Source organism: Pagrus major, chromosome 2 (assembly GCF_040436345.1).
Source record: "Pagrus major chromosome 2, Pma_NU_1.0".
Taxonomy (NCBI): Eukaryota; Metazoa; Chordata; class Actinopteri; order Spariformes; family Sparidae; genus Pagrus; species Pagrus major.
The window spans coordinates 16670841-16696325 of NC_133216.1; the positions used below are offsets into that span (position 1 = coordinate 16670841).

General features: G+C 43.0%; 1 protein-coding gene across 1 annotated transcript in view; it reads left to right on the forward strand.

Annotated features, from left to right (window-relative positions):
• The window catches only part of grik4 (glutamate receptor, ionotropic, kainate 4), a 156178-nt gene that overhangs the window by 122293 nt on the left and 8400 nt on the right, over nt 1-25485 (forward strand). The window contains exons 10-12 of the mRNA XM_073487322.1: nt 3683-3790; nt 14492-14695; nt 18389-18502. Of these exons, the coding sequence (XP_073343423.1) occupies nt 3683-3790; nt 14492-14695; nt 18389-18502 (426 nt within the window). The remainder of the gene's footprint in view (nt 1-3682; nt 3791-14491; nt 14696-18388; nt 18503-25485) is intronic.

The window sequence follows — 25485 nt, forward strand, 5'->3', positions numbered from 1 at the left end:
AATACAGGCATGCACACAAAAACACACTCGCACACATCTCTGTCCTCGACTCAGACTCATTTGCACCGCCGTGACACCTGAATGCTTTAGCCTCGGTGTAAGTGGGCTGTATGACATTATGCTTGATAATGGTAGCTATTGCTTCTCTCATATATGATGGATGCGTCTGTCACCGCGCGGTCTCGCCACACCCTATTGGATACGGCATTTTTCTGACAGCAAATATCAGCCAATCCTGACGCTTCAGTGAGCAGCCCCCCTAATCTTTTCCTCGTGCTGTAATTCCAGGTTGCAGAGCGAACCCTGGGTAATCCGTCGCAGGGGTGCGTCGTTCCACTTGTTGTCACTTTCTTCATCTCTCTCTCTCTTTCCGTTTCCTCTTTCGCTCTTTCTCTTTATTTTGCACTTACATAAACCTTCTCCATGTTCGTGTGTGTGTGTCTTTCCCGTCTCTCACTTGCTGTCTCCTTCTGTTGTTCTCTCCACCTTATGTTCTGGCTCCCTAGCTGGCTGCTCCTCATACTTTCTCATTGATTTTCTTTCCATTTGCCAGCCTCGCCGCACCTATTCAGTAAGTGATTGACATTCTCCTGCATCTTTCTATTTCTCTCCCAGACTTTTCCTTTTGCTCCTCTCCTATTCCCCTCTCTCTTATTAGACCCCATTCTTCCTCTCGTCTCAGTAAAATAAATAGTGCACAGCGCTCGTCAACACTCTGAACTTTTGTCTGGGTTCTCCTCCTAGGTTCGCGGGTTGTACTGCACAGTACTTATTTATTGTAATTGCGCTGTAAATACCAAATTAATGACACTGCAAATGAGAAACATCAAGTAACAGCTATTTATATTGTTGTACACAAACCCAGTCTGCTGTACGGCAATATGCAGCGTCCTCTCTGTATGATAAAAGCTTATGAGTTTAATAGATTCTCGGGTTGTGCTGCCTGTATAATGAGGTTTTGTGCAATGGTTCAATGCTGTTGCCTCAGGATTAATGCGATGGTTAGGGCTCCCTTCACTTTAGAGTTTGCACAACCTGTAGAATTATTACAAATTGCGCTCCAAGGGGAATGGCATGTAAAAAATTACGGATGTTCTTCCCTGGCCGTCAGATTAATGGCCAATGCGTTGCGCTCTGATTAATATTTCATGAATTTAATTAGTTGTGTATTGGTGTCTCTCCAACTTTTAGACACTTTGTTGTCATCTTTTTGTGCTGTGTAACGAGTAGCCTCCCATTTTTATTGCGCAAATCAATAACACCTGTAATTTATTATGAAGAATAATAACATTAAAGGTTTTCAGTCTGTTTGATAAATGTCACGGTGTGCTCCTGAGCGTTTGTTCCTGCTTACATTAGCTGATGTATACATCTTCCTTCCAGCTAGTCGGAGAGTGACTCACACACAGGACAGCTCTATTTTCTCCTCCTCCCGGCTCAAAGCGAGTTGACGACAGGGCCACCAAAGGGCCGGTTCCTCCCCCACCAGCATATGCTTCTTCTCCCTTCCTGCTCACAGCTCCCTCATCTCTCCACCTCCGCTTCCTGGGCAGGAGTCACCTCATCCCATTACCCTCGCAGTCACCCCCCCATGCTCAGACCTTCCGTGACACCTGCTGAGCCCAGCCGAGCCACAGACGGCCACCTCCCACCTCCTCCACAGGCTCTGACAACTGATTGTGTACGCTGATTGCTTAGCACCATATTTCGCGAGGTCCCTTCTTCGGGCGTGTGTTCACATTTCCTCCCTCCCCTGTTTCTCGAGGCCATCAGCAGCAGCAGAGTGCAGAGCGTGTTGTTCAGGGGGCTCGGGTAGTCTATTTGTGTGAGCAAGGTGCTGTTTCTCCCAACAAGTGCACCAGAGGAAATGGAAGGAAAGATCTTTTTGATCATATACTCTCAAAGGAAATCTTTGATACCGGGAGCTCTCTCTCTCTCTCTCTTTCTCGCTTCCCTTTCCTTTTTTTTAGATCTCACATCAGAATTCATCACCCAGTGTCAGGAGACCGGTTAAACGGCTTCCAAATGTAGGCACTGATCAACATGAATGGGTGGAAATCTCTTGAGAATTTTGGCAACTTAGCCTTGAAAAAAACTATGACCAATCTTGCCGAGCTTCCTTTTTTTTTTCCAAGTCGGACTTCAATTGCTGATCTTCTCCTGTCTGACGTGAATATTCCCAAATGGTTTAGCGTGTAATCGGCAAGCTCGTTCCTGTGACACGGATTGGATCGCCCCAACGGTGCATCGAGGCTAAATTAGATGGCGTGTTTTTTCATTTACATCTCCTATATAATATTCATAATGGTGGGAGGTTGATTATTATGATAAGGGATATTATTTCTCTGCAGTCTGGCAATGTTTACATGATGAGGTAGATTACAGAGTTTGAATGTAAATGACCGAAAAACAGAGTGTTTTGAATTGTCAGCATCGTGTTTCTCAAGGAGCCTCACAGGTTGTTTTTAGGAATATTTAATGAAATGCTGAATTTTTTTTATTATTTTTTTTTTCAAACTGATTTCCATAACAATAAGACATACTGTAATCTTGGCAGGAACACGGTGGGCAGGACGACCTTAAAATACCCCTCATGTATTAAAGTTACATCGATGAAGGTTGCACAAACTAATAACAAGACGTGTTTTGCATGTTATCTTGATTTATTTTGAGGTTATCTTCGGTGCCAACACATGCACCAGCTGCTCCTTTTTATTATTGACATTGAAATTGTGTGTTACCGCTTCAGCCGCATAAGTGAAATGATAGCTTGTGAAGCTACGAGATAAGGGAAGGAAAATTGTTTTTCTTCTGGCCGTACTGTGTCACCAGTGTCACATAACTCTCACCATGTAATCACCAACAAATGACCTCATGCAGCACACCGCGGCACTGGTAGAGAGTCGGTTGTTATGTCAAAACTAAGAAAAACACTTAGGTTTACTGGACGACTTTACATTTTTTACTTTATCCTGTACTTGGACAGATTTTAATAAGCTCCAGGCTTGCAGAATTTTCCCGACCATTAGAGGAGCTATGTAAATCCTTCAAGGTCAGAGCATATAAATCACCCCAGGTCCTTTCCTGTCAATACCATTATGGTAAAATTGTTGAAGAATGTGAAGCAAGAGGCGATTTACAAAATGCTCTGCAGAGACGGTCATCGTGAAGTTTGAGGATTAACAAACTTGGGTCGAACGACTAAACGAGCGAAGCAGGAGATGGCCGAGACAGATTGAAAGTGGATGGGAGGAGAGGCACCATGTGAGGTGGAGGTGTGAATCCCCACTTGAGCTGTAATGAAAATGAGAATGTGGCTCTGCGCCACAGGATTTGCCGGTAATTGGCTTAATGAATGCATTCTGTTGCCTCTGATTGAACACATGCCCCGTGTTCGCTCCTCGAGGAGCCGCACACGTGTTGTCTTTGTTTCCTCCCGCAGCCCCACTAACTTTGCACCTCCTCTCACAAGCGCAGTGATCTGTCCACCGCTCTCTATTTGTCTTTTGTGAAGGTCATACTGATTCTCCTTTAGAGAAGAGGGAGGCAATTAAGCACAGATTGTTTCTATTGGCCTTTTCCAGCTGATGGACTTAGTGACTGATCTGTTTGTGTGTGTGTGTGTGTGTGTGTGTGTGTGTGTGTGTGTGTGTGTGTGTGCGTGTGTGCGCTCTCTTTGCAGATTGGCCTGTGGCACTCGGAAGATGGACTGTCCATGGAGAGAAAGCTTCCATCAATCAACGTGACGGACACCCTCTTCAACACTACTCTTACCATCACGACGATATTAGTAAGGACCACTGTATGCATACCGTGATAATGCACACATCAGCAGCAGTCCGTGTCATTTTATTAGCTCAACTCCCGGGCTGATCTGCATGTGGCTGACATTCTGCTGTTGACAGACAATTACCATATCAAAAGCCCATTTTGTATTTTCAGATCCAAACTCGGTCCTCTTGGGATCAGAGGAACTGATGCTGCGCGATTGTTTTGCCCTGAGTGCTTCAGTTGAGGCTACATCACAGTGCATCAGCAGGAGCTAATAATTCACCATGTCAGCCATTCTCAGCCTCTGTTGTAAATATAGATCTTGCGAGTTCTCACCATCTGCCATTTTAATTATCAATAACCCATGAATCCTTATTATTATAAGATACCAAATGCTTTTCCTCAACCAAGGCTTTTTTAAAGGAGACATGTTATGTTGATTTTCGTGTTAATAATTTTATTTTGGGTTACTACTAGAATAGGTTTACATGCTTTAATGCTCAAAAAACACATTAACCAGTATCTTCCTGTCTGAAACGCTCTGTTTTAGCTCCTGTCTCTTTAAGTCCCCCCCTCCTGAATACCTTTGATCATCTCTGATTGGTCAGATCACACACGCCTGAGCCTGCACCACTAACAACAACAGAGCAGCTGTGCTAAACCAATTCTTACGTACCAAACTAGCTGCTAAGCATACAGTAAATTATGCAAATGTATGACATGGTGACATAATGTGATGTCATGAAGTCACGGAATTAAAGGCGGGACTACTGACGAGGCGTTTCGGAGAGAGGAGCTTCTGCTGGCGCCAACTTTGACCTTTTTACCTTTCGGGATCTTTTATATGCACAATAATCAACATAAAACACTGAAGGGAAGGAAAAAAGCATATTAGGGCTCCTTTAAAATGGTTGACATTGTCTGTTTTTTCAGCAACACCCAAATGAATTGGATATCGGAGTCATGAACTAAATAAACACAGGTAAATTAGTGAAATAAGATTAAAAGGGGAAACAGTACTGTCACTCAGGGTTGTTGCTCCGGCTCTGCCTGCAGTTATGTAACAAGTGGCCAAACCAAAGTCAAGTGGGAATGCAGAAGAACTCGATGTAATTTATAGGCTTTATTGGAGGACAAATTGGAAGACAATAAACATGCAGGGAGCCTAAAACATCTCAATCTTGTTTTAATGAAAAGGGATCGAGAGGGTCAGTATGCCTGAATCAAACTACGATGTTTTGTTCAACCAAGTCTTACAGCAGAAGTGCTTATAGCCACAGCTTCCACATACACGATCTCTCTCCAAAAGTTCTGTTCCCTTCTCGTTCTTTTTTTTTTTTTTGTCGTCTGAGTGCAGTGAATTGTATATGCAGAGTGGGGATGTCAGTGAACACATTCAGTTTTTCCTCAAAGGCATTTATGGTGTCGAACTCAAAAAGATGGAAGTATTTGTGCAAAGAATCAAAGAGAGCTTTGAGAGAGAGAGTTCAAATATTGCATATATTCTCACCTGCAGCCTTTTTTCGACATTGGAAAGGTGTGTGTGGAGGAGGACAGCCTGACAAGTACTTTGACCCTTACAACCTACAAGTGCCTCCAGATATATAAACTAGAACACCTGGAAGTGATTTATTAGCATATCAACATGGTCAGTGGTGAGTCAGTCTGTTCGCTCTGACTCCTTACTAAAAAACTGTATAGATATTCAGCTGCTGAAACACAGACTGAACTAATATCAAAGCAGAGCAACAACCAACACCCACATGTAATTATGTACATATATGGAATTCTCATATTTGAAATATATTTAAATTTATGTACAAACAATATATGAAACCTATTATAAATTGGAAAGATTTGATATACTGACATGAATGTCCAGCTCATACAAATATGTATGTACATGACACATTTTGGCATATATGTCACATATATAATTATCTTTACATATATGACATTACATTTATTCTATTATATTCACATATGTTATAAACTTCCATATATGAATTACATATATATTGTTAAAAGTGTGATATGTATGAATTTTAGTTGAAAACATTAAAAACAGACTAATTACTAACAAAAATTAGAAACAGAAGGTGAAGAGTTGACCATTTTAAGGTTATGGCGTCTGTATATTGTGTTGCAGAGATATCGACTTAGCATGTTAGTATTAGTTAGTTAGCATGTTATCCATCCCAGTCCAAAGCTCCTGTGCTAGTGGTGTAAACACCAGCATTACCCTGGTGCTGCAAGCTCCCAGTCCCAGACCACTACATGCACAGCTAACTGAGCTAACTAGCAGCTGAAATGAGCAGCAGTTAGCGGTTACTCTTGTGATATGCTGCCCTGTTTATTATGAGTATGAATTTGACAGGTGACTAATTTTTACATATTGCACCTTCTACATGTATGGCCGTAGAATACAATACCGTATGTAAAATTCAACATATAGACTTTTTTTTATACAAGCACATATACAAATTTCACCATGGTTGTTCTATATATTATATAAATCTATTTCTCCATATACCCAGAGGATGCATGTATGTAATAATCATATTGCCTTACAGGTAAATTACATTGCAGCATCAATCCTGATACAGGCACATATATGTAGGTAATATATTAACATTCGGTACGGGAAACGTCGCTCCAACTTTGCACGGTTAATATATTCCTGACTGATCCAATCCCTAACAGTGATTAATTGCACGTCAATTAATTACCTACCTGCTTTAATTAGTAGAGCAGATGTGTTAGGGATTTCCAAGCCTTGGGAAGAATATACTGCAGCCTTCTGTGTTTTACAGTAGCTCTGATATGGCTCCTGCGCATTGGCGTGCTACTGTAAAACATCAAAGGTGATGAATGGATTCATGTTGGAACGACATAAAAACATTCAGCTTTCCCATCAGCTGCATGTGTTTCACGTCTTCCTTCATCCCTCGATACACACACACACACACACAAACGCACAGACAGTCGCACGCACAAACCTGTCACTCGCCCAGCTCCGCCTCCTCGCTGATGAATCAGACGATAAGACACAAAGTAGCTTGTAAGCAGAAGCAATTGGCCCAATGTGTTATTCTGAGTGGCTGCCTTATCAGGCGCGGAGCCGTGGGAATGAGGGAAGGCCATATTGCCATATTTCGCCACTGAACAACTCACTGGTCTCATTGAGACTGATTGGGATTTAGATGGAATGGTTCATTTCACACCGGAGGGGAAGGGCGCAGGGGGAGGATGGAGACGTGTGAGTGTGTGTGTGTGTGTTGTGGTTTGAGGGGGAGTACAAATGAGACAATGTTTTCACAACAGAAAGAGGGTGTGAGAGAAAGAATTGGCCGAGCACAGAGCTTTGATTTCACTTTGGAGATATAGAGTCCCTGGACCAAACTTCGGAAGCCACCAAGGAGCAATTTTCAGTGCCTATCACAGCTCATTCATCATGGTGGGATTGCTGTGTCGCTGTTATCTCGCTTGTGGGCGGCAGACGAGCCGCAGCTGAAAGCCTCCATAAGAATTCCTTACCTGTAGCGCCGGCCTGAGAGACTGTGTGCACTTGTGTGTGCTTGTGTGAGCGCTTACAGTATTTATGGATGCTCTTTCACCAGCATTTGTTCGCCAGTGCGCTGTGTTGTTTGTGCACTCTTGACATGTTCACCTGACCTTTGCAGGGCAAGTTTCATTACACCCACGCATGGCCGTCACCTCCCCACTTCAATTTCACAAACAGATTTAGCAAAGAAGAAAAAAACAGTCACAGAATCGATTATCACTTTACTGCCGGGCCACACAAGCCATGTGTTTGTAATCATTGATTGAGTTTGTTGAGGTCTTAGTGGAATAACGTCTTTATATCCTCAGAAGCCACACTGTAGTGATAGAAAAAGCCCATTTTATCCTCAAGAGAAAATTCTCTTGGTGGTGTTGTTCTAAATCGTGTGTGTTTCCTCTATGTGTTGTCAAGCAGTAGAAAATGTAATCTGTTTTTTATTTTACATTTTCAGTTCTTCTTCTTATCCCACGATTTGCATCGTGTAACTTCTGCATTTGAAGAACCAAAAGTTATCGTCTTTTCAAGCAGAGCTCGCAGGGTTTTTCCTCAATAAAAGTCATCCTGTTACTTTATGTGGAAACCTCGCACCAAATGTATGTTTCAAAGGTTAAACTGGAATCAAAGAGCATCAATGATAACAACTAGACTTGCACGCATATACAGCACCTGATGCAAGCCAGAACCGAAGGCTGTGAAGCCAAGAGCATCCCTGTGTGAGGCTCAAACAGGAGTGTCTATTTGTGTTTGTCTTTGCCCTCCTACAGGGCGCACAAATGAATCGACTTTCTTCTAATTTTGTGGCCTCCCTGCAAAAACTAATCATCAACCAACACCACTTTCCATAAAAAATACACACCCATACTGTCATGGTTTTGGGTTTTGGGTTCTGTTGTTTCCTGTTTTATTTTGTAGGTTTTATCCTCATGTGTCCGTGTTTTGTTTTAAGCTTCCTATCTTTGTCTTTTTCCCATCTTTGTTCCTGTTTACCTCTCTTTCATTTGTTAGTTAGTTATGCCATGTTTCAGCGTCATATGACGTCAACTCGGCCATTTGTGTACCAAGATTTTCTCCAACTTTCTGAGTTGTTGTTCCGTCTTGAGGGCATTCAAATAAGTTTTCCCCTTTGGAATTTTTTTTTTCCAATAATTTCGATAGCTCATTTATTAGAGCTTGCTTTTTTGTTATTTCCACCTGCCTGCTTGGACTTTACTATGGGTCCTTTTTGTAAACCATCTCACACACATTCATATACACTAGATGCACACATGGAGCCACCAACCTCCTCCCGCCATCCACACAAACAAACAGTCATTTATTTTTTATGAAGCTACAACAGCACAGAGGGCAGATAGTAAGAAAATACTCAACTGAGCATAAAGCCACCAAACCCGTCCATTCCCCCAATTAATCCAAACACATGTCACACAATTGAGTGAAAACAAATCAGCCTTGGATGTTAATATACAAGTCGTTTAATTAATTAGGCTCTTAAATGCTGATCATGCTCCTTGATTTTCCTCCGTTCATGAAAGTGGAGCTTTTACCTGTAGGGATATCTACGCCAGCTTTAAACCATTGCTAGCCAATCATACCATCTCAATATTTAAATACCAAACCCTTTTTTCTTGTTAAAGCCTGAAACCTGCTTTAAGTCCCTACTATAAGAGCCATTTCTGTCTTTGTGAACTGCAGCACTCTCGGTCATTCCCTCCTGCAGACTGCCCCTCGTGTCATTGAGTGCTCTCATATCCACCCGCATACATACTGGAGAGATTTCAGCAGTGCACATAGTGCCGACTGATAAAAGCAGACGCTGAGGCAGATTTGCTGGCACCCGGGCTCAGTGCCACTGAGGCGTGTGCACATGAGTTTGCGCACCACACACACAAGATCTGTCCCCGTTTCTCGAACTTTGCCGTGTGTACTTGTTCTCTCTCTGTTCATTTGTATTTGTATTTTCTGCCATTTGCTATCCTGCCAAGCACAAAAACATTTTGTTGAAATTTGCTTTATGAAAAATTAACATGACCTAGCCCTTTTCCCAGTGACCTAGTATTGTCAGAGCTTCTGTGGCTCCCCTTCAAACAGCACTGGAGAGCCCTGTGAGAGAATTATATCTCCGCTGCCAGTTTGCCGAGCTCTGGAGGGCAAGTTTTTAAGGATAAGAAAACTGTTGAGGAAAGCGAGTAGGGCTGTGTGAAGACATCTCGAACACCCCGAGGTTTTAAAAGGGGAAATTCCACCGTGCTGTGTGAAGCTGAATGTGAACAACACCCACCGGTGCACCTGGAGCTCTATGTGTGTGTGTGTGTGTGCGTGTGTGTGTACTTGCTTGGGCTGCTTCTTCCTGAGTTATCAGTCCGCAACCAGACTCCTCCTGGCCTGGGAATAAGAGGCTGCTTTAAAAGTTTGCATTTCTTTATAGTTTCAAACTCATAGCTTTATGGCTGTTTTGCTGTGGTGTGCAAAAGAAGGTAGATTGTGATTTTGCCGTCACAGAGGAGAGCTCTTTTCATACCCCTGCATAGAATTTTCACACCTTTTATGTAGTTATTTTTATGTGATTTTGTTCTCAATCTCACAGAAGCTTCTAGTGGAAGTGATTCTTTTAGTGATTCCTTTCTTGTCAGTGTTTGGAGGAAGTTTCTGGATGAGTATGTACTGCAGCAGGTATATGAACTTTTAATATCACTTCGTGTTTCCATTTCTACAGCCCAGCACATATCTGTTCAGTAGGTGGTTTTGGTCGGACATTTTTATAGAACAGCTGGAGCTCAGAGAAAGAGAGACAAATTGAAAAAGGGGAAAACACATATTGGCTTGATAACAGTCGGACAGTCCCTGTGTTATTGATTGCTGTTGGGTTTTTACTGGTGAGATTGATGGATGTTTGCCAGGTCTGATTTTATTAGTCTGCACTTAACCAGGTCAACACAGAGGGATGGCGGGGAGATACGAAGGCAATATTTTCTAGCCTCACTCCAAGAGATCGAGCTTCCTAATGACGCCGGCTATTTGTAATAAATATAGAATGCTTTTAACGCTCTTCACACAAATAAATCAACAAGAAGCTGGAGAGAAAATAACCTTTTTTCGTACTTAATTAAGTGCTATCGCTGGAGAAAAACATGCATTAAACCAGGCACATATGGTCATCTGTTCTGTCGGTGTGAAGTGGCTGCAGCAGGTTTGTGTGTGTGTTTCTTCATTTCTTCCCCCGTCCCCCCGGCCTGGCTCGCCTTATGTACAAAATGTGTATGAAAGCCGACCTCTGTAATAATGTTGCGGAAATTGGAAGGAGAGTGAAAACGTCTGAGTCGGTCTGGCTTGACTGCAAGTCGGTGCTCGAAAAGCTTCAGCCTTCTGTGAACTGTGAAATTAGCATTTATATTGTAGTGCATGCTGAATGACGAGCATGCACAGGTGTCACGTTAGGCGCGTAAGGTGACATGTGTGGCTGCTTTAAGGAGTTAATGCAGAGATTTACTTTTAAACGCTGGTGCAGACAGACACTAACTGGCTGAAAACTTCCCCGACTCTGAGCTGAAGAAGCCTTTTGTTTCCTCAAGGCTGATTGCATGATTGTATGCCATTGTTTTGTTATTATCAAAAGATCCCATGAAAAGGCTAAAACTAAAATTCTTTCAGTGAATCGGTTAGAGACTAATTTCAGCCAAAAAACTCTTATCTTAGAATTTATTCACGATTAATCTGCAAAAGCAAATATGTTCTGAAGGAAACATAATGCTGCCTGGCTTACGTCATTACGGTCAAAACATTAACTTAGGTGCTGAATGTTTTTTGTAAATGTTAAATGAAGTCATTTCCTACAGTACAATATCCACCTTTGCATTAAGATGTCCACTCGTAGCAACTACAGCATAATTATCTTTTTACTGATTGTGTATGTCAACTTGTTAAACTCCTTTTTTATTCACATTTACATAGTTTATGCCTATATTCACAGTTAAAGTGAAGCTAACTGGAAGCTGAAGACATGACAGAGCCGACCGGAGATACGTGAGCGTTGCAGGCTCAGGCGTGTCTGAGCCGACCAATTAGAGGAGACTGAGTGTTCAGGTGCATAAAGAGACAGGAGCTAAAAATATTTCAGACAGAGGGGGGTTACAGTGCTGGAGCACTGGACAGTATGAGAAATCTGATGTGTTTTTTGAGCACTTAAGGTAAACCTATTCTAGTAGTAACCCAAAATAATAAATAATTATGAACCTGAAAATGAGCGTAATATGTCTCCTTTAAAGTTGCTGTTGCCTTACCACAGACTGGACTCAGGACATGAGCCCGGGTGTCACAGTCTTTGTACAATCACTTTCCGACCCGACTGCCTCCCATTGACTTGCGTGTGGTCCAAAAATGTAACACTTCCTTCACTTGAAAAATGTTGTTTGTGAACAAAATTCAGGCACCAATTACTTTTCCTAGCACAGCGTAATTAGGAAAATAAATGAGTATTGTACAAATGTAATTTCTTGGAGACAGGTCTGTGGGAATTAACAACAACAGGATGCTGTATGGGTGTGGGTGTGTATGTGTGTGTGTCAGCTTAAAATCAACTACACTGCCCATGTTCATTGTGAACAGTGTTTGTCATTAATATTGTATACTTATATTAATATAATATAAAGGAGATGATTGGTTTTAAACTTTTCATACGATCTGCTGGCAATAAGAAAATAGAGAATATCACCAAATGTACCCTTTAACAGACACACGTGCAGCTCACTCACATTGCTGTATCTTGTGATACAGTCTTTGTCATCTGCTTTTCTCTGTACGTCACTGCAGGTTATTGTTGCTTCACAGCATGAACTATGAGCCTGGTTAGATAAATTGAACCCATATGCAGATTATAGGTGCAGACAGAGAGAGTCGATCAGTCGCCATTTTACGTTCATTCTTATCACAGCAGAGCAGGAGGCTGTGGGTCCTACCGTCCAGCGATGCAGCGAGAAAGAGGCAAAGCCGCCCAATCCGCCCCCCACTCCCCCAGTCGCAGTAACAGCTGCGCCACCCGATGTGCACCAAGTTCTCAAGTATTCCCAATTTCAGTGTAACTACTATTTTTGTGGCTTTCGCTGCGAGGCAAATCATTCACCAGTCAGCCAGCTACCACACAAATAAATATTTCCAGCTGTGGCGATGACAAAACAATTTCAATTCTATCCCTGCTCTCAAAATACATCACCACAAACATGACTGCTTATGCTTTACCTCCTGAGAGCTGTCACACTGACTTTGAATGGCTTATCTGCGGTGAATTACACACACCCCGCTGGAGGCATTCATGTTAACACTGGTAGTTGACGATCTCTTTCACAAGATCATGGTTAAACTGAATTTTTTGTGCTAGTATACTGTATAAAGAATATCTGCAAAACTTCTATCTGCAACAATAAAGAAAACAGCTTTGTTTTCCTTTGGTTTGTTTTAAAAATTGGCGAGTGTCAGCAGGAGAAGACTTGTTAATCATTGTTATCTGTTGTTGGTGCCAAAGTAAGTTAGTTTTAGCTGGATCCACTGGCTGAGTGCAGGCATAGAGCAACAGCAAAGTGGTACATAACGCTGTCTCTTTTATGATGTAGTGCAGCATGAACACACCGGTTTGACAGTTGCATTATTTGAAAAATAGCACAATAAGGGCGGCTCCAAAATACTTCACTGCGGGGCTCCTTAAATCTTCCTACAGCATCAACTAAATGACAAAACAAGACATAAATAAACAGACAGCAAAGCAGAGTTGGTTCTCTAAACGACAGGTTGTAAATACCTGTGTGTCTGGGTGTGTGTCTGGGTGTGTGTGTATGTGTGTGAGTGTGTTTGTGTGGTGGAGCTTTTGTTTCTTATCCACTTTTTACTGGATGTAACAGATTAGCACGCGCCTGTCTGTTCCTGATTTTAGTGCCTGGCTCTGCTTCAAATCCACAAATCTCACTTTTCATTGAAGGCAGTAAACCTGATGTGAACTATGACCTCCGAAGGGCATACAGTAAGGGATGCTTCCAACATTTGTCCTGACCGTAAAATCTTCTTCTGTAAAGCCAATCATATTAAACATTAAAGAGGCACTCCAGCTATTTAGTAGTATGCTTAAAATAAGTAAAATGTTGTGGGGGCTCTCAAGAGATAGATTTTATCTATGCAATCAAAACAACAGAGTCGAAGATATCCTGAATTTTTTCTCTCAGGTGTAGGTCAAGCCCCCCAAAACACTAAATACTACATTTCCCATAATCCAACTCGGTAGAGTATTTTGTTAGACCCTTGCTCTCTTTCTTCCCATGTCTTCCCAAGTTCCCATGAAGTCAAAGTTGCTGTTATCACATATGTTTTGCAGAATGGTACTTTCGAGTTTGTAACTTCCTGGAAAATCATTAAAAAGGTTGATGACTCATCCTGCACTCAGGAGCTTAAATTCATTTTTCCTCCAATAAACACTTTCTTTATTTTATGATGCAGTCCATAGATGTATTAAAAGTGAAACGCTGCCAGAGGAGTGTTTTGCTAAGGACTGGACTTCATCGATTACTGTACAAAAACACAAACACTCAGCCGCGGGTTGCCAGGAGTCAAACCTGGCGAGAGAACCACCTCGGTACTGTATTCCGTTCGGCTATAAACTTCTATCATTGTATTTCTACACATACAAATAAATAACAAAAAAACAAAAGCAACAAAAAGTATATTGACCCAAAAAGTGTAGGGCTGAAGATATCACTCAGTCAGTATCCATAAACAAAAAATCCATTTCCACTATTTCAGAAGGAATTAAATGTTAAATCAGGCTATGAATGATATATGAATAAAGCTCTCTGTAAAAACCTTCAAAATAGGAATAAAACATGAAAGTTTCTGGTTTTTGTTTCTGGCTCAGGGCATGAGGAAAAAACACATAAATGTGTATTTGGATGTTTTCTTTCCACAAGTCAGAAAGAAAGTCGAACGAAAAAACTTTATCACCTCTAGTGTCCCCTTCAAATGCAATAAAAAAGTATTGTATTTATTTTTTGTTGCTGTAAAATGTCTGTCAGTATTTTATTGATGCCCGTGCTTCGTCATGCTTCCATGCATAGACAGTCAGTAAGAGATGCACCGTCTACAATTCAAACCGTGTGTGTGTGTGTGTGTGTTTTGCAGGAGAATCCATATGTGATGCTGAGGCCGAACCATCAGGACCTGGAGGGAAATGACCGCTACGAGGGTTTCTGTGTGGACATGCTGAAGGAGCTGGCAGATATTCTCAAGTTCAAGTACCGCATCCGGCTGGTCGGGGACAGGCTGTACGGGGTTCCTGGTGCCAATGGAACGTGGACTGGCATGGTCGGAGAGCTCATCTCAAGGGTATGTGATTACCTACACATACACAGTCCGGATATATTGATGTTTTCTTCAATAATGGCTTACAATAGATAAAAACGGCTTAATTCACCAACCCTAGATCATTATTGAACCACCAACGGTGCTTGTAATTGAGCTCTAAATATTTTGGAAACCCATTTTCCTTTGGGCCCTCTGCAGTCTACTCAGTGGTTAGACTGAATAGGCTTAAACTGTGATTTGTCAGTCCATAGCATGTTCAGCTGGTACGCAGCCTCTGGCCTCCAGTTGATGTGGATGTTTTCATTAAGATAGCAGATAGCAGCGGTTGTGTACAGCGCTCTCATATATAATTACATTGTCCTGATTATGAGAAAAAAAAATGTTATCATTGCTTTGCTTTGCAGGTTGTCATACTGAGGAAATATAATTACAGATCCATTGGAAATTTAAATTTTGATGTGGTGTCATAATTAAACTTACTGTTAACCTTAAGATTGAAATGGCACACTGATTAACAAGAAGATTTTAAAATAGCTATTAGTTTGAAGTTTTAAAAGGGATGTATTATGCTCATTTTCAGGTTCTTAATTTTATTTTGGGTTATCACTAGAACAGGTTTACATGCTGCACTGTATTCCCCCTCTGTCTGAAACACTCTGTTTTAGCTCCTGTCTCTTTAAGGCCCCTCTTCTTGAATATCCAGTTGGTTCTGATTGGCCAGCTCACACACGCCTGAGCCTGCAGTGCTAACAACAACGGAGCTGCTGTGCTAAATCAATTCTTACGTGCCAAACTAGCCGCTCGGCTTAAATTATGCAAACGTGTGACATGGTGACGTAGTGTGATGTCACAAAGTCACCAAATTTACGGCAGGACTACTGACGAGGCGTTTCAGGAGCAGTGTTTTCTGTGGGAGAGAGGCGGACTTTGAGCTTCTTAACTTTCAAGACCGCTTACATGCATATGAACCTATACAACACTCTGAAGGGAAAGAAAAAACAAAAAAGAATAGCTTGTTATTATTCTAGCATGTTATATTGTGCAGTTGACACTAAAACAAGAAGTTTCTTTTTAATTCTGTGCAGATTTTGATGCCAAGCTTCCAATTCCTTTCACCCACGACCGGTGACTTCTTAAATTCTTATCTAACTGTTGCTCAGATGTATCTTCATCTTTCTCTGCCCTTTAAATTACCAGTGTGGTTGAACCATTGTATGTACTGTACTGTTTTCCAAACCCTTCATACAAAATAGCATCTATCTGTAAAGAGGACTCTCTATAACCTAAAAGCATGAAAGACCATTCAGAAATGTAGAGTATGCCTGTCAGCCATCTGACTGCAGCGAATCAAGCTTTTGTGGCAGGCGATTCCAAGCTTTTGAACGGTGTAGACATGTAAGCACACCAATGTCCAAAGCATGTCCTAAAGGCACTCACACATACAAAAGTCTATCGCCCAGCTCTTCTATAGTTCACAGCTAGCAGCTTTACTTCATGTCATACACTCTATTTTTCATTCAGCAGTTGGCCTTTTCAGCTTAAGCACTGTGTTTTCCGAAACAGTCACGGCTTGTTGGTGGCATGTTCCCTGTCAGCTCCTTTCCTTAAGCCTTCCGAACTGACCTTAACAGCCTTTCCTCCTGAATCAGTCTATGTTGTTGCAGTTAAATCTCTAAGTGAGGTCCTACACTCTTCCAGCTTCACTGTATGTGGCTGTTAACAGGCAGATAAGGGAGGAAAAGAAGTCAAACAGGCAAAAGGAAAAGAGGAATGAAGTAGGCAGGGACTGAGGCGATCCGAAGAGGTGATCTGTCTTAATTCTGTGGGCTAATGGAGGGCAAAGCCATTAAGTATGTAAAGCAAATGAGTGCCTGCTCGTGTTATTGTCACAGCCTGCCACCACCCTCGTCCCACGCAAGTAGCCTGTGGAAGGCTGACCTTCAGGAGGGTCAACATGTGTTTCAGGCAGCAGCTGGAGTGGCAAGGCAAGGGGCGAAGGAAAAGTCTCGAGGGGTGCTCGAGATGGATTTGCCATGGGGTAGAGGGACATCTGGAGGGATGTTCCACAGTGGACAGAAAGGCTCAAGCTTGTTTGGATAAAAGCTTAGAAGCGGATGGAGGGGATGGTGTAGGAATACAAAGACAGGTTGCTAGTTTAATGGATGAAAGTTGAAAAGTTTCCAGACAGCTAATACCTGCATCCCTGCCAGTGCTGTTCAGACTGAACAATATTTCACTGTATGAGGCTGATTAGTTTGACGGGTGTCAGACAGCCTGGGCTAACAACGAGACATGCCAGGAGGGATCCAGACCAAAGTCTAAGTACAGTATGTCCTGGTTCCTTAATCCATAGTGCTGCAGTTAAAGAAGAGAGGCATCACCAATGACTAAACTCTTCAAGTCAAACACTTCGTCCTGGAGGGTAATGTTTAATTCATCGCTTACATTCACATTCAAGTGTAATTTTTACCAGTTTAGCATGATACGGCTGAAGTGGAAACAGGTATGATGCAATATTGAACAGTCGACATTGCATTGTGGTTTTTTTTTTCCAGTTATACTAGAAGGCATAACAGCAGGCAGGCAGAGGAATCCAGTAATCAACATTAATATTCTATCGTCGCATAAATATTTCAGCGGCTGTTAGGACGCTTGTGTGTCTTCATTTTTCAAAGGATCAGTGACTTTCTTTGTTGAAATTGCCTGCGTGTGGCTTCCTCCTTCCGGCGCTGGGAGCGGGCGATCACATTTCCAAAGAGAGAGAAAGAGAAAGAGAAATGAAAGTTGGAGGCCTGGCACAGCTGATGATGGAAGGTAGGGCAGTGGATAGGGCAACAGGGGCGAGGTTACAGAGGCGGAAATTTTAAACGTAATGCGATAATTGGAGCACAGAAACAGCGGGATCGGGGCTTTTAGGTGAAGCTCTAAATGTCATCCTTTGGTGTTTTGAATAATCACAGGAAAAAAACATATTTTCACATGACATCAAAATGAAAGTTGTAGTCAAAAACGCTCTCTCTGATGTCCCTCTCTTTTCCTGGAGATGCGAACACTGTGTTGTGGATTTTGAGTGACGTCTGCAGTGCTGCCTCCGCCGCTGCAGCAGAGCTCCTTTCTCCTCCCTCTCATCCTCCCATTCCTCTCCATCTCCCCAATCCTCTTAGTTCTCCTGCAGCAGACAAAGAGCAATGCATTGCTGCTTTCACTCTTTGCTCCTCAGGGAGATGAAAAATCCCTTGCAGTTGCACTTTGCTGGCCTGTATTATTAGCAGGGAGCCATACGGCATTCACCGTACATTGACCGTTTCTATGTGTGTGAGTGTGTGTCTGTGTGCCTCTAAGTGTATGTTTTACCAGCCGTTGCTTTGTCAAGTGATTTGTCTTGACAGCGTTTCCTTGGCCGACCACAATGGTTACCCTGATCTCTCTTGTGCCCTGCACGCACACACACACACACACACACTCACACACTGCCAATGCTGGATTATCTTCACCAAAGATAGCGCTATTGGCAGACAAAGAGGCTATGGGATACAAAAGGGCATTATTAGAGAATTAGCATCTAGTAGCCCACTACTTATGTCATCCTCGTCTTCTTTTCAGGCACTTAAATTATTGGTTATGTCATAAACTCTTGTTACATCCTCACGGCTGTGTTCAGCATGAGTCTTTGACTGTGTGTTCACATGATTTTACTCACCTTCTCTGTTTCAGAAAGCTGACCTGGCAGTCGCGGGCCTGACCATCACAGCGGAGCGGGAAAAGGTCATAGACTTCTCCAAGCCCTTCATGACCCTCGGCATCAGCATCATGTACCGCGTCCACCTGGTGAGTTAGCGCCCACATACACACTCCTCCCGTAAATCCTAAAGCTCTTTGGACATACCACAGCAGGCTTTCAAGCCTTGTCTAATGGCTGGAAAAGAACCACTCTACCTTTTGGCCTGTCTCTCTTAGTTTGTCCAAATCCCTCCACAAACTCTCCTCCTGTGCACCTTATCGCCTCCTTTACCTCTCAGCTGCTCCCTTTCCCCTGTAGCTGTGTGTTTTCAAGGCCATACCCTCCTCTTCCTTCGTTCCTCCTCTCCCCCAACCCTTCCTCTCACCGTCTCCCTTCCTGACATCCTCTCCTTTCTTTTCCCCGCAACTTTTTCGTAGTGTCCAGTTCCTTTCACTTCTCCTGCGTTTGCCCGTTTCCTCCTTCTGTTGCTGCGGCCCCCCATCCTGCCAGCACCAGATGGCCCGTTTTACTGTGTGAACTTCCTGATGAATGTAGCAGTTTCAGAGTTGTTTTCTGCTTGCCCTCGGAATGGGTTTGGTAATCTTATTCACACAAGCAGCGCCCTCCATGCTCCGCAGAGAGCAGGCCCAAGCAAGAAACAGCGAAACAACAGCAGTGCAGGTGGAAATGAGCCAGTGTTTGCAGAGTCAGTGGCCCATTAATCATCAGTCCTCCCCAAAACCCAAGGTGACACAGCAGAGGCCAGTATGGCAACAGCTACAGTCCGAGCTGAGGTGTTCTGCCATGTGCCTTCGCTAACATTAGTGGAGTATCCCAGGGGGGCATTTACACACATTCCCTCATGCTCCTGTACGCCTCCCTCCTCCTCACCGTCCCATAGTCGGCGCACAGTGCTAATAGGTGTAGCAGTGAGGGACTCAATTGAGCGCCAACAGTGGGGGAGAATCAATCGATGTTCGCAGCAGGTGCAGTGTTAAACGGGCTGCTGGGTCACGTATCACCTCTGAAGTAGGAGGCAGGCAGGCGGGTGGCAGCTTGAGGGGGTGATATGGAGCTGATGTCCCTCAGGGCTAGCACACACAGAGGCACAGAGCTGAGGAAGCACAGACTTGACCCAGTTGACGAAAAAAAATCCTGGGTATAAGGTCAATAAGACATGCAGAATGTTGAGTTATAGCACTCGTTTAACGAGTTTTTGAAAAGTGAGAAATTAGTAAAGTACCAGATAAGAGATGTCCCTTGTCTTTACTCCCCAATCGCCCCTCGGCATCCTTTCAGATCTGACTCAGGGCAGTCCCCCTGCATGGCTCTGAAATTCGATGTTTGAATTTCTGTGACTGCACTTGTTTAGTCCTAATCCACTGACTATTGATCTGAGGCATTTCTACAAGGGGCTCTGCTGCTTATTTCAAAGTTTAAATGAAAATTTCAGTCTGATCAATAAGAATGGCAAATGCAATAAAATAAAGGCGCCTGTTGGGTTTTAATTACCTTCAGACTACATGGGCCATTCAACCCCCATCCCTCCTCTTTGTCAGTATGTACGTGTTGTACATCTGTACAACACACACACACACACTGTTTATCTCTTTTGTTGTTTATCTTGTCATTCATTTCTATGTATCAAGCTGTGACACATTCTGAGCCAATCGATATGGGCAATATTTTCCTCAACAGCAAAATAGTAAAAGGCATAATCTTGTTTGGTAAAATAACACATATATAACATATTATGCTCATTTTCAGGTTCATAATTTTATTTTGGGTTGCTACTAGAATATGTGTACATACTTAAATGCTCAAAAAGCCTGATTATTCTTAATATTCAGTCTGCTCTGACTGGTCAGCTCTCACATGCCTGACCAAGCATCGCTAACAATAACAGAGCAGCTGTGCTAAACTAATTTTTATGTGCCAAAGTAGCTGCTAGGCAAAAATTTGCAAATATGTGACATGGTGACGTAGTGTGATGTCACAGTCGTGGAGGTGAAGGGGGGGCTACTGACGAGGCTTTTCAGGGGCAGTGTTTTCTGTGGGAGAGAGGAGCTTTTGGTGTTTTTAACTTTCAAGACCGTTTCCATGCAGAAGAAGCTATATAAAACACTGAAGGAAAGGAAAAACACTAAAAAGCATAATAGCTCTCCTTTAATTTCCTGTATGAAACGGCCAAAAGAAATAACAAACCTGGGTAGAAACTCCAGTTCTTCCACTATTAAAACTGTCACAGTCAGGTTTTCCTTGGAGCATTTAGAGCAGCTGCAAATTAAAACACTTAATTACCTGTCACATGATTTTGTGTCAGTGTTTTATGTTACACGAAAAGACAGTGGATCTGATTCTCTGAAGGGGGTCACTGTTGCCTCGATCACTCATTCTGACATTGAAATGAAATCTCAGACAACTTGTCTACAGAAGATGAGCTCTACCTGTCAGGATTCTCCAGCTTTTGTGCCTTGTAGTACTATATGCACTCATGTAATACTGTATATAATACGGTGTGTGTCCTTGGAGTCATGCATGTGGTTTGAGGCCATTTAATAAATTTGATTTGCTTTTCCACACAAATCAAAGAGCACACCCTCACCTCAGCAGCCTGTAAAATATGTGAATTGGACGTCAGAGTTATGAACTCAGACGTAACCCGGAGCTACTGTCAACCTCATCTCATAAAAGCCATCGCTCCCATTACATTCATCATCTGTGCAACACAAAGCCGTATGCTATAACCCCAAGATCCCAGCACTATATCTGTGCCAGTTCCACATTTTAAACATTTCCTTCACTTTGGGAACTGTGCGACAGAGTAAGTGAGTGTGTGTGTGTGTGTGTGTGTGTGTATAAGAGAAAGAGAGAGTGGCGTTTAATTAGACATAGGAGTTAATTAGGGGTGTGTGGTGGCCGTGTCAAATTCAGCAGCTGCCCTGAGGGGAAGAGTGCGGCATACGGAGCTTTATTGACTCTCTGGCCACACACGACCTCAGACAAAATTACACAAACACACACACGTAACAGTCCAAAGACAGTCTCACATGTTCAAAACACACAGACATAAAGCCAGACAACCTGGCGAGCCCGAGAGGCAGCAGGATGTTGTTGTGAATATAACCCTGTGACCTCTGCCAAATCAACCGCTCTCCGTAGATTGCCCCTGCAGCTATCTCAACAGCCGTAACAGCTGACAGCTTCTGCTCTGACACAATTAGAAATGCACACACTATCAAAGAGAAAAAAAAGGACAGAAGGTTGGTTGGAGACACAGGGAGGGAGAGGAAGAAAGACAACATGAAAGAGAATGAGCGAGAAATAGGTAGAAAGAGGAGCAGAAGGGGTGGAGAGACGATGGAGAAATGAGAGCAGAGGAGAGAGCGAGAGTTGAAATGACAATGGGAAGTCTCCTTCAGTGAGTCAGTATGCAGGCAGGCAGCCTCAGGGGGCAACAGTGTGGTATGAATACCAAGAGGCAGGATGACTAGGTGAAATCCTTGACTGGATAACCTCACCAGCTCCTTCAGCCACCCTCCTGGCATGCCGGCGATCCCTCGAGAGAGACGGAGGGCTGGGGAGGAGGGGCGGGTTGAAGGAGGGACAGTTGAGAGAAGTTGAGGGAAGAGCAAGGGCAGCGCAAGGTAAAATGAACGAGCTCTTCATCTGCGTGTTAAGAGGAAGAAGGCATCGGCGCATACTGTAATGGGGAGCAATTCCTCGCTATTCTATTTGTTGAGATGCACTCGTAAAAACAGGTCATAAAGGGTGTTTCGCCCTCTGTAGCACGTCTCCGTTCTCATCCGCCCTTTGATTTGCCTTTCGCCCTCTTATCATCTTAACGTGACGATAAACCTCTATAAAATCATTCCTGCCTCTAATAAAAATAATTTAAACGCGGCAGCAAATGTTTATGTGTGAAGAGCCGGGGTAACCTGTGGCTATAATGTGTGCTCATATACTCACATTTGGTGCTTGTTTATTGCAGCCGGCTTAATATCTAACTCATGCACTGAGGCAACTAAAACTAATCTGTGAGGTCATTATACATCATATTTTCCGAATCTTCCGTCTCTTCTGAGTGTATATCTCCCATTAAACAGTAACTGCCAGATTAGCCATGCTTGCTGTGTTTTCCCCAGCCGGAAATCAACTACCTGCTGCCACTGCGTTCAGCCCCGGTGCTCTCTGTGCACCCGGTTGCCCAAGCACGTACTGTATCTGCCCTGCTGGGGTTGACTGACAGCATTGACAGCTGCTGACAAGCTTTGAAACACAAGCACACACACACACAAACACACAGCTCCTGTCAGTCTGTCTTGCACGCACAGACTCACCTTCCGAAATGAAGAGACAGCAGACCACCTATATGAGCTGAGTGTTTAAACAATGATCCTCAGACGTTTGGATGGACTGGGAGGTGCCTCTCTCTCTCAAATCAGTTCATCACAAATAACTTATGAATCGCTAAATATGCTCAATATTTGCAGGAATAAGTTATTTATAACTGTGCTAACATCAGTGAGTGTGAGATGAATCAGAGGAAGGCCACTTGTGAAGGACAGATGCACTGTTTCATAATTTCTGTACATCAAAGGAAGCAGGAGTCAGTCAGCCTGTCCTGTGGGCCACCTCCACTCGAACAAGGTTTCAGCAGTGCACTGTGAACTTAGAAAATATTGGCAAAGCAACTTTCAACCTGCATGAACAGATTTTTGGCTGTAAACACAACACATTATTAGCGCTGCCTAGATGAATGGATTAGTTCTGAGCACAGAGTGAACGAAAGCACTCAAGTTGCTGCATTAAAATCAAAACAATGAGCTGAAAGGCACTAAAACATAGAACTGAGAGGAAATGCAGCCAGGTGTAATTTGATCCACTCTCTTGTGTCGAAATATTAAATAGTGCAGCTTTAAAAACATCACATCATGGCAGACATCATAGGAACAACAACATGGTCATCACGATGGTCATATGATCATTAAACTGAGAATAATTAAGCCTGTTCTTTCTAGGACTCACTGTAACAAGACCTAAAATGTTTGTAAAAATGGAAAAAAATAAATAAATAAAAAAAATATCCAGACACGTTATGAAATGTGCACACAGATTTTAACACAGCTTATGCAGTTCACTTTTAGCCTGTGTAGAATCTGCGTTTCTGTGTGCTAATTAGTGTGTCTCTTGCATCCTCACTAAGGATAATTCCGCCTCCAACTCCTGAAACCTTTGTCTCAGAGTCTTAAAGCCGACATATTACAGCACCAGAGTCAAGACTTCTCAGCAGCTCCTGCTGTTTTCCTGTTGTCTTTGTGATCTCTGTCTCTCCTTACATTCCTCTCTGTCTCTATTTCTGATCCGCTCTCCTGCACCTTCATTTCTTCACCATCTGTTAGTTTGGGAGTCTCCGCAGCTCTCTTCATCTTAATAATAGCACCTTGGTGGGAGCTTAAGATGTGGACAAGCGGGGCAAGCAGTTAACAGAACGCTGATTCAGCATGCACCAAACTGGACCAGCAAACAGGAGGACTCATGTCAGCACATCGTGCTGTTACCCTTATAATCCCAGTGCCAGTGAGAGGCAGCTTGGCAGTGATACTACAACAGAAGTAGCTCAGGACCTCTCAGATGGCCATTGGGTGTTTCACCATTCCACTGTTCTATTTTCAGGCAGCTATCATCATCATCTCGAGCATCACACTCTATAGATAGACGGACACGCATTAGGAACTGGCAGGCAGATTTTAATCTCTCAAAAAATTATGCTGAATCTCACTCTCCTCTCCTGCTTTCTGCACCGCTAATATGCAAGTGATTACAGACGCATTAATGAATTTTTCGTCTCTGCGCCAGTCTAAATGGGGGTTCGTTTATCATAACAAATGCCCACCAAAATAATTTCACCCTCTTGCCGCAAATTAAATTTTGGAGGGCCTCAGAAATGTAATGTTGCAGTGTTTTGGAGAACCTTGTTGGGATTTGTTTTGTTAAAGGAGACATATTGTGTTTATTTGCAGGTTCCTAATTTTATTTTGGGTTATTACTAGAACAGGTGTACAAGCTTTAATGCTCAAAAAACACATCAGTTTCCTCATACTGTCAGGTGCTGCAGCGCTGTATTCCCCCTCTGTCTGAAACGCTCTGTTTTAGCTCCTGTCTCTTTAAGCCCCTCCTCCTGAATACCCAGTATGCTCTGATTGGTCAGCTCACACATGCCTGAGCCAGCACCGCTAACAACAGCAGAGCAACTATGCTTAATCAATTCTTACATACCAAACTAACCGCTAGGCGTACATTATGCAAATGTGTGACATGGCGACGTTAAGTCACAGAATTAAAGGCGGGACTACTCACGAGGCGTTCGAGGAGCAGTGTTTTCTGCAGGAGAGAGGAGCTTCTGTTGGTGCGGCCTTTGACCTTTTGCAAGAACCTAGAAAACACACTGAAGAAGAAGACATAACATTGAGAAATGATTGGTTGCTGCCTGTTGACGCAGATGATAAGGAAGTTCTCTGTGATCGAGTGTGTCCTTCTCTTAACAACTCTTGGACATTTGGTTGTTTGAGCACCTCGGCTGTTTAACTGCCTCGTCGGCCCTGAGAGCCACCTCCATTTCAGAGTCATTAACAGATGGTGGACGTGCATCCGTATGTAAATGGCTAATATTCCCTCACTGCGCTATATGCCGCACATGCACATAAGAAATATGAGCACCACACACACATAAATAAGCACAGACAATCACCCTCATACTTGGCAGTGGTTCACCAGTAATTGGTTTCATTTAGAGGACAATAGCTGTTGGTGATAATGAAACATTAGGAGTTAGCTGCTATATTCCCATTGGTCTACTAGCTGGGAACCCACTTTATCTCCTCTACCACTGGTTACCAGTCCAAACCCATACATAGCTGCTTTGGCACAGCTAGCCAAAGCTATTATCCTCTTCCCCTTTTTTTCTTCTCTCCGAGCTCCCAGCCATACAGGACGTCAACTTGGGTCACAGAAATGAATTTGTTTTTAATGTAGCTGTAATGGCTTACTTGCTTTTATGACCTTTCTGTCTGTGCTGCGTGCAACCTTG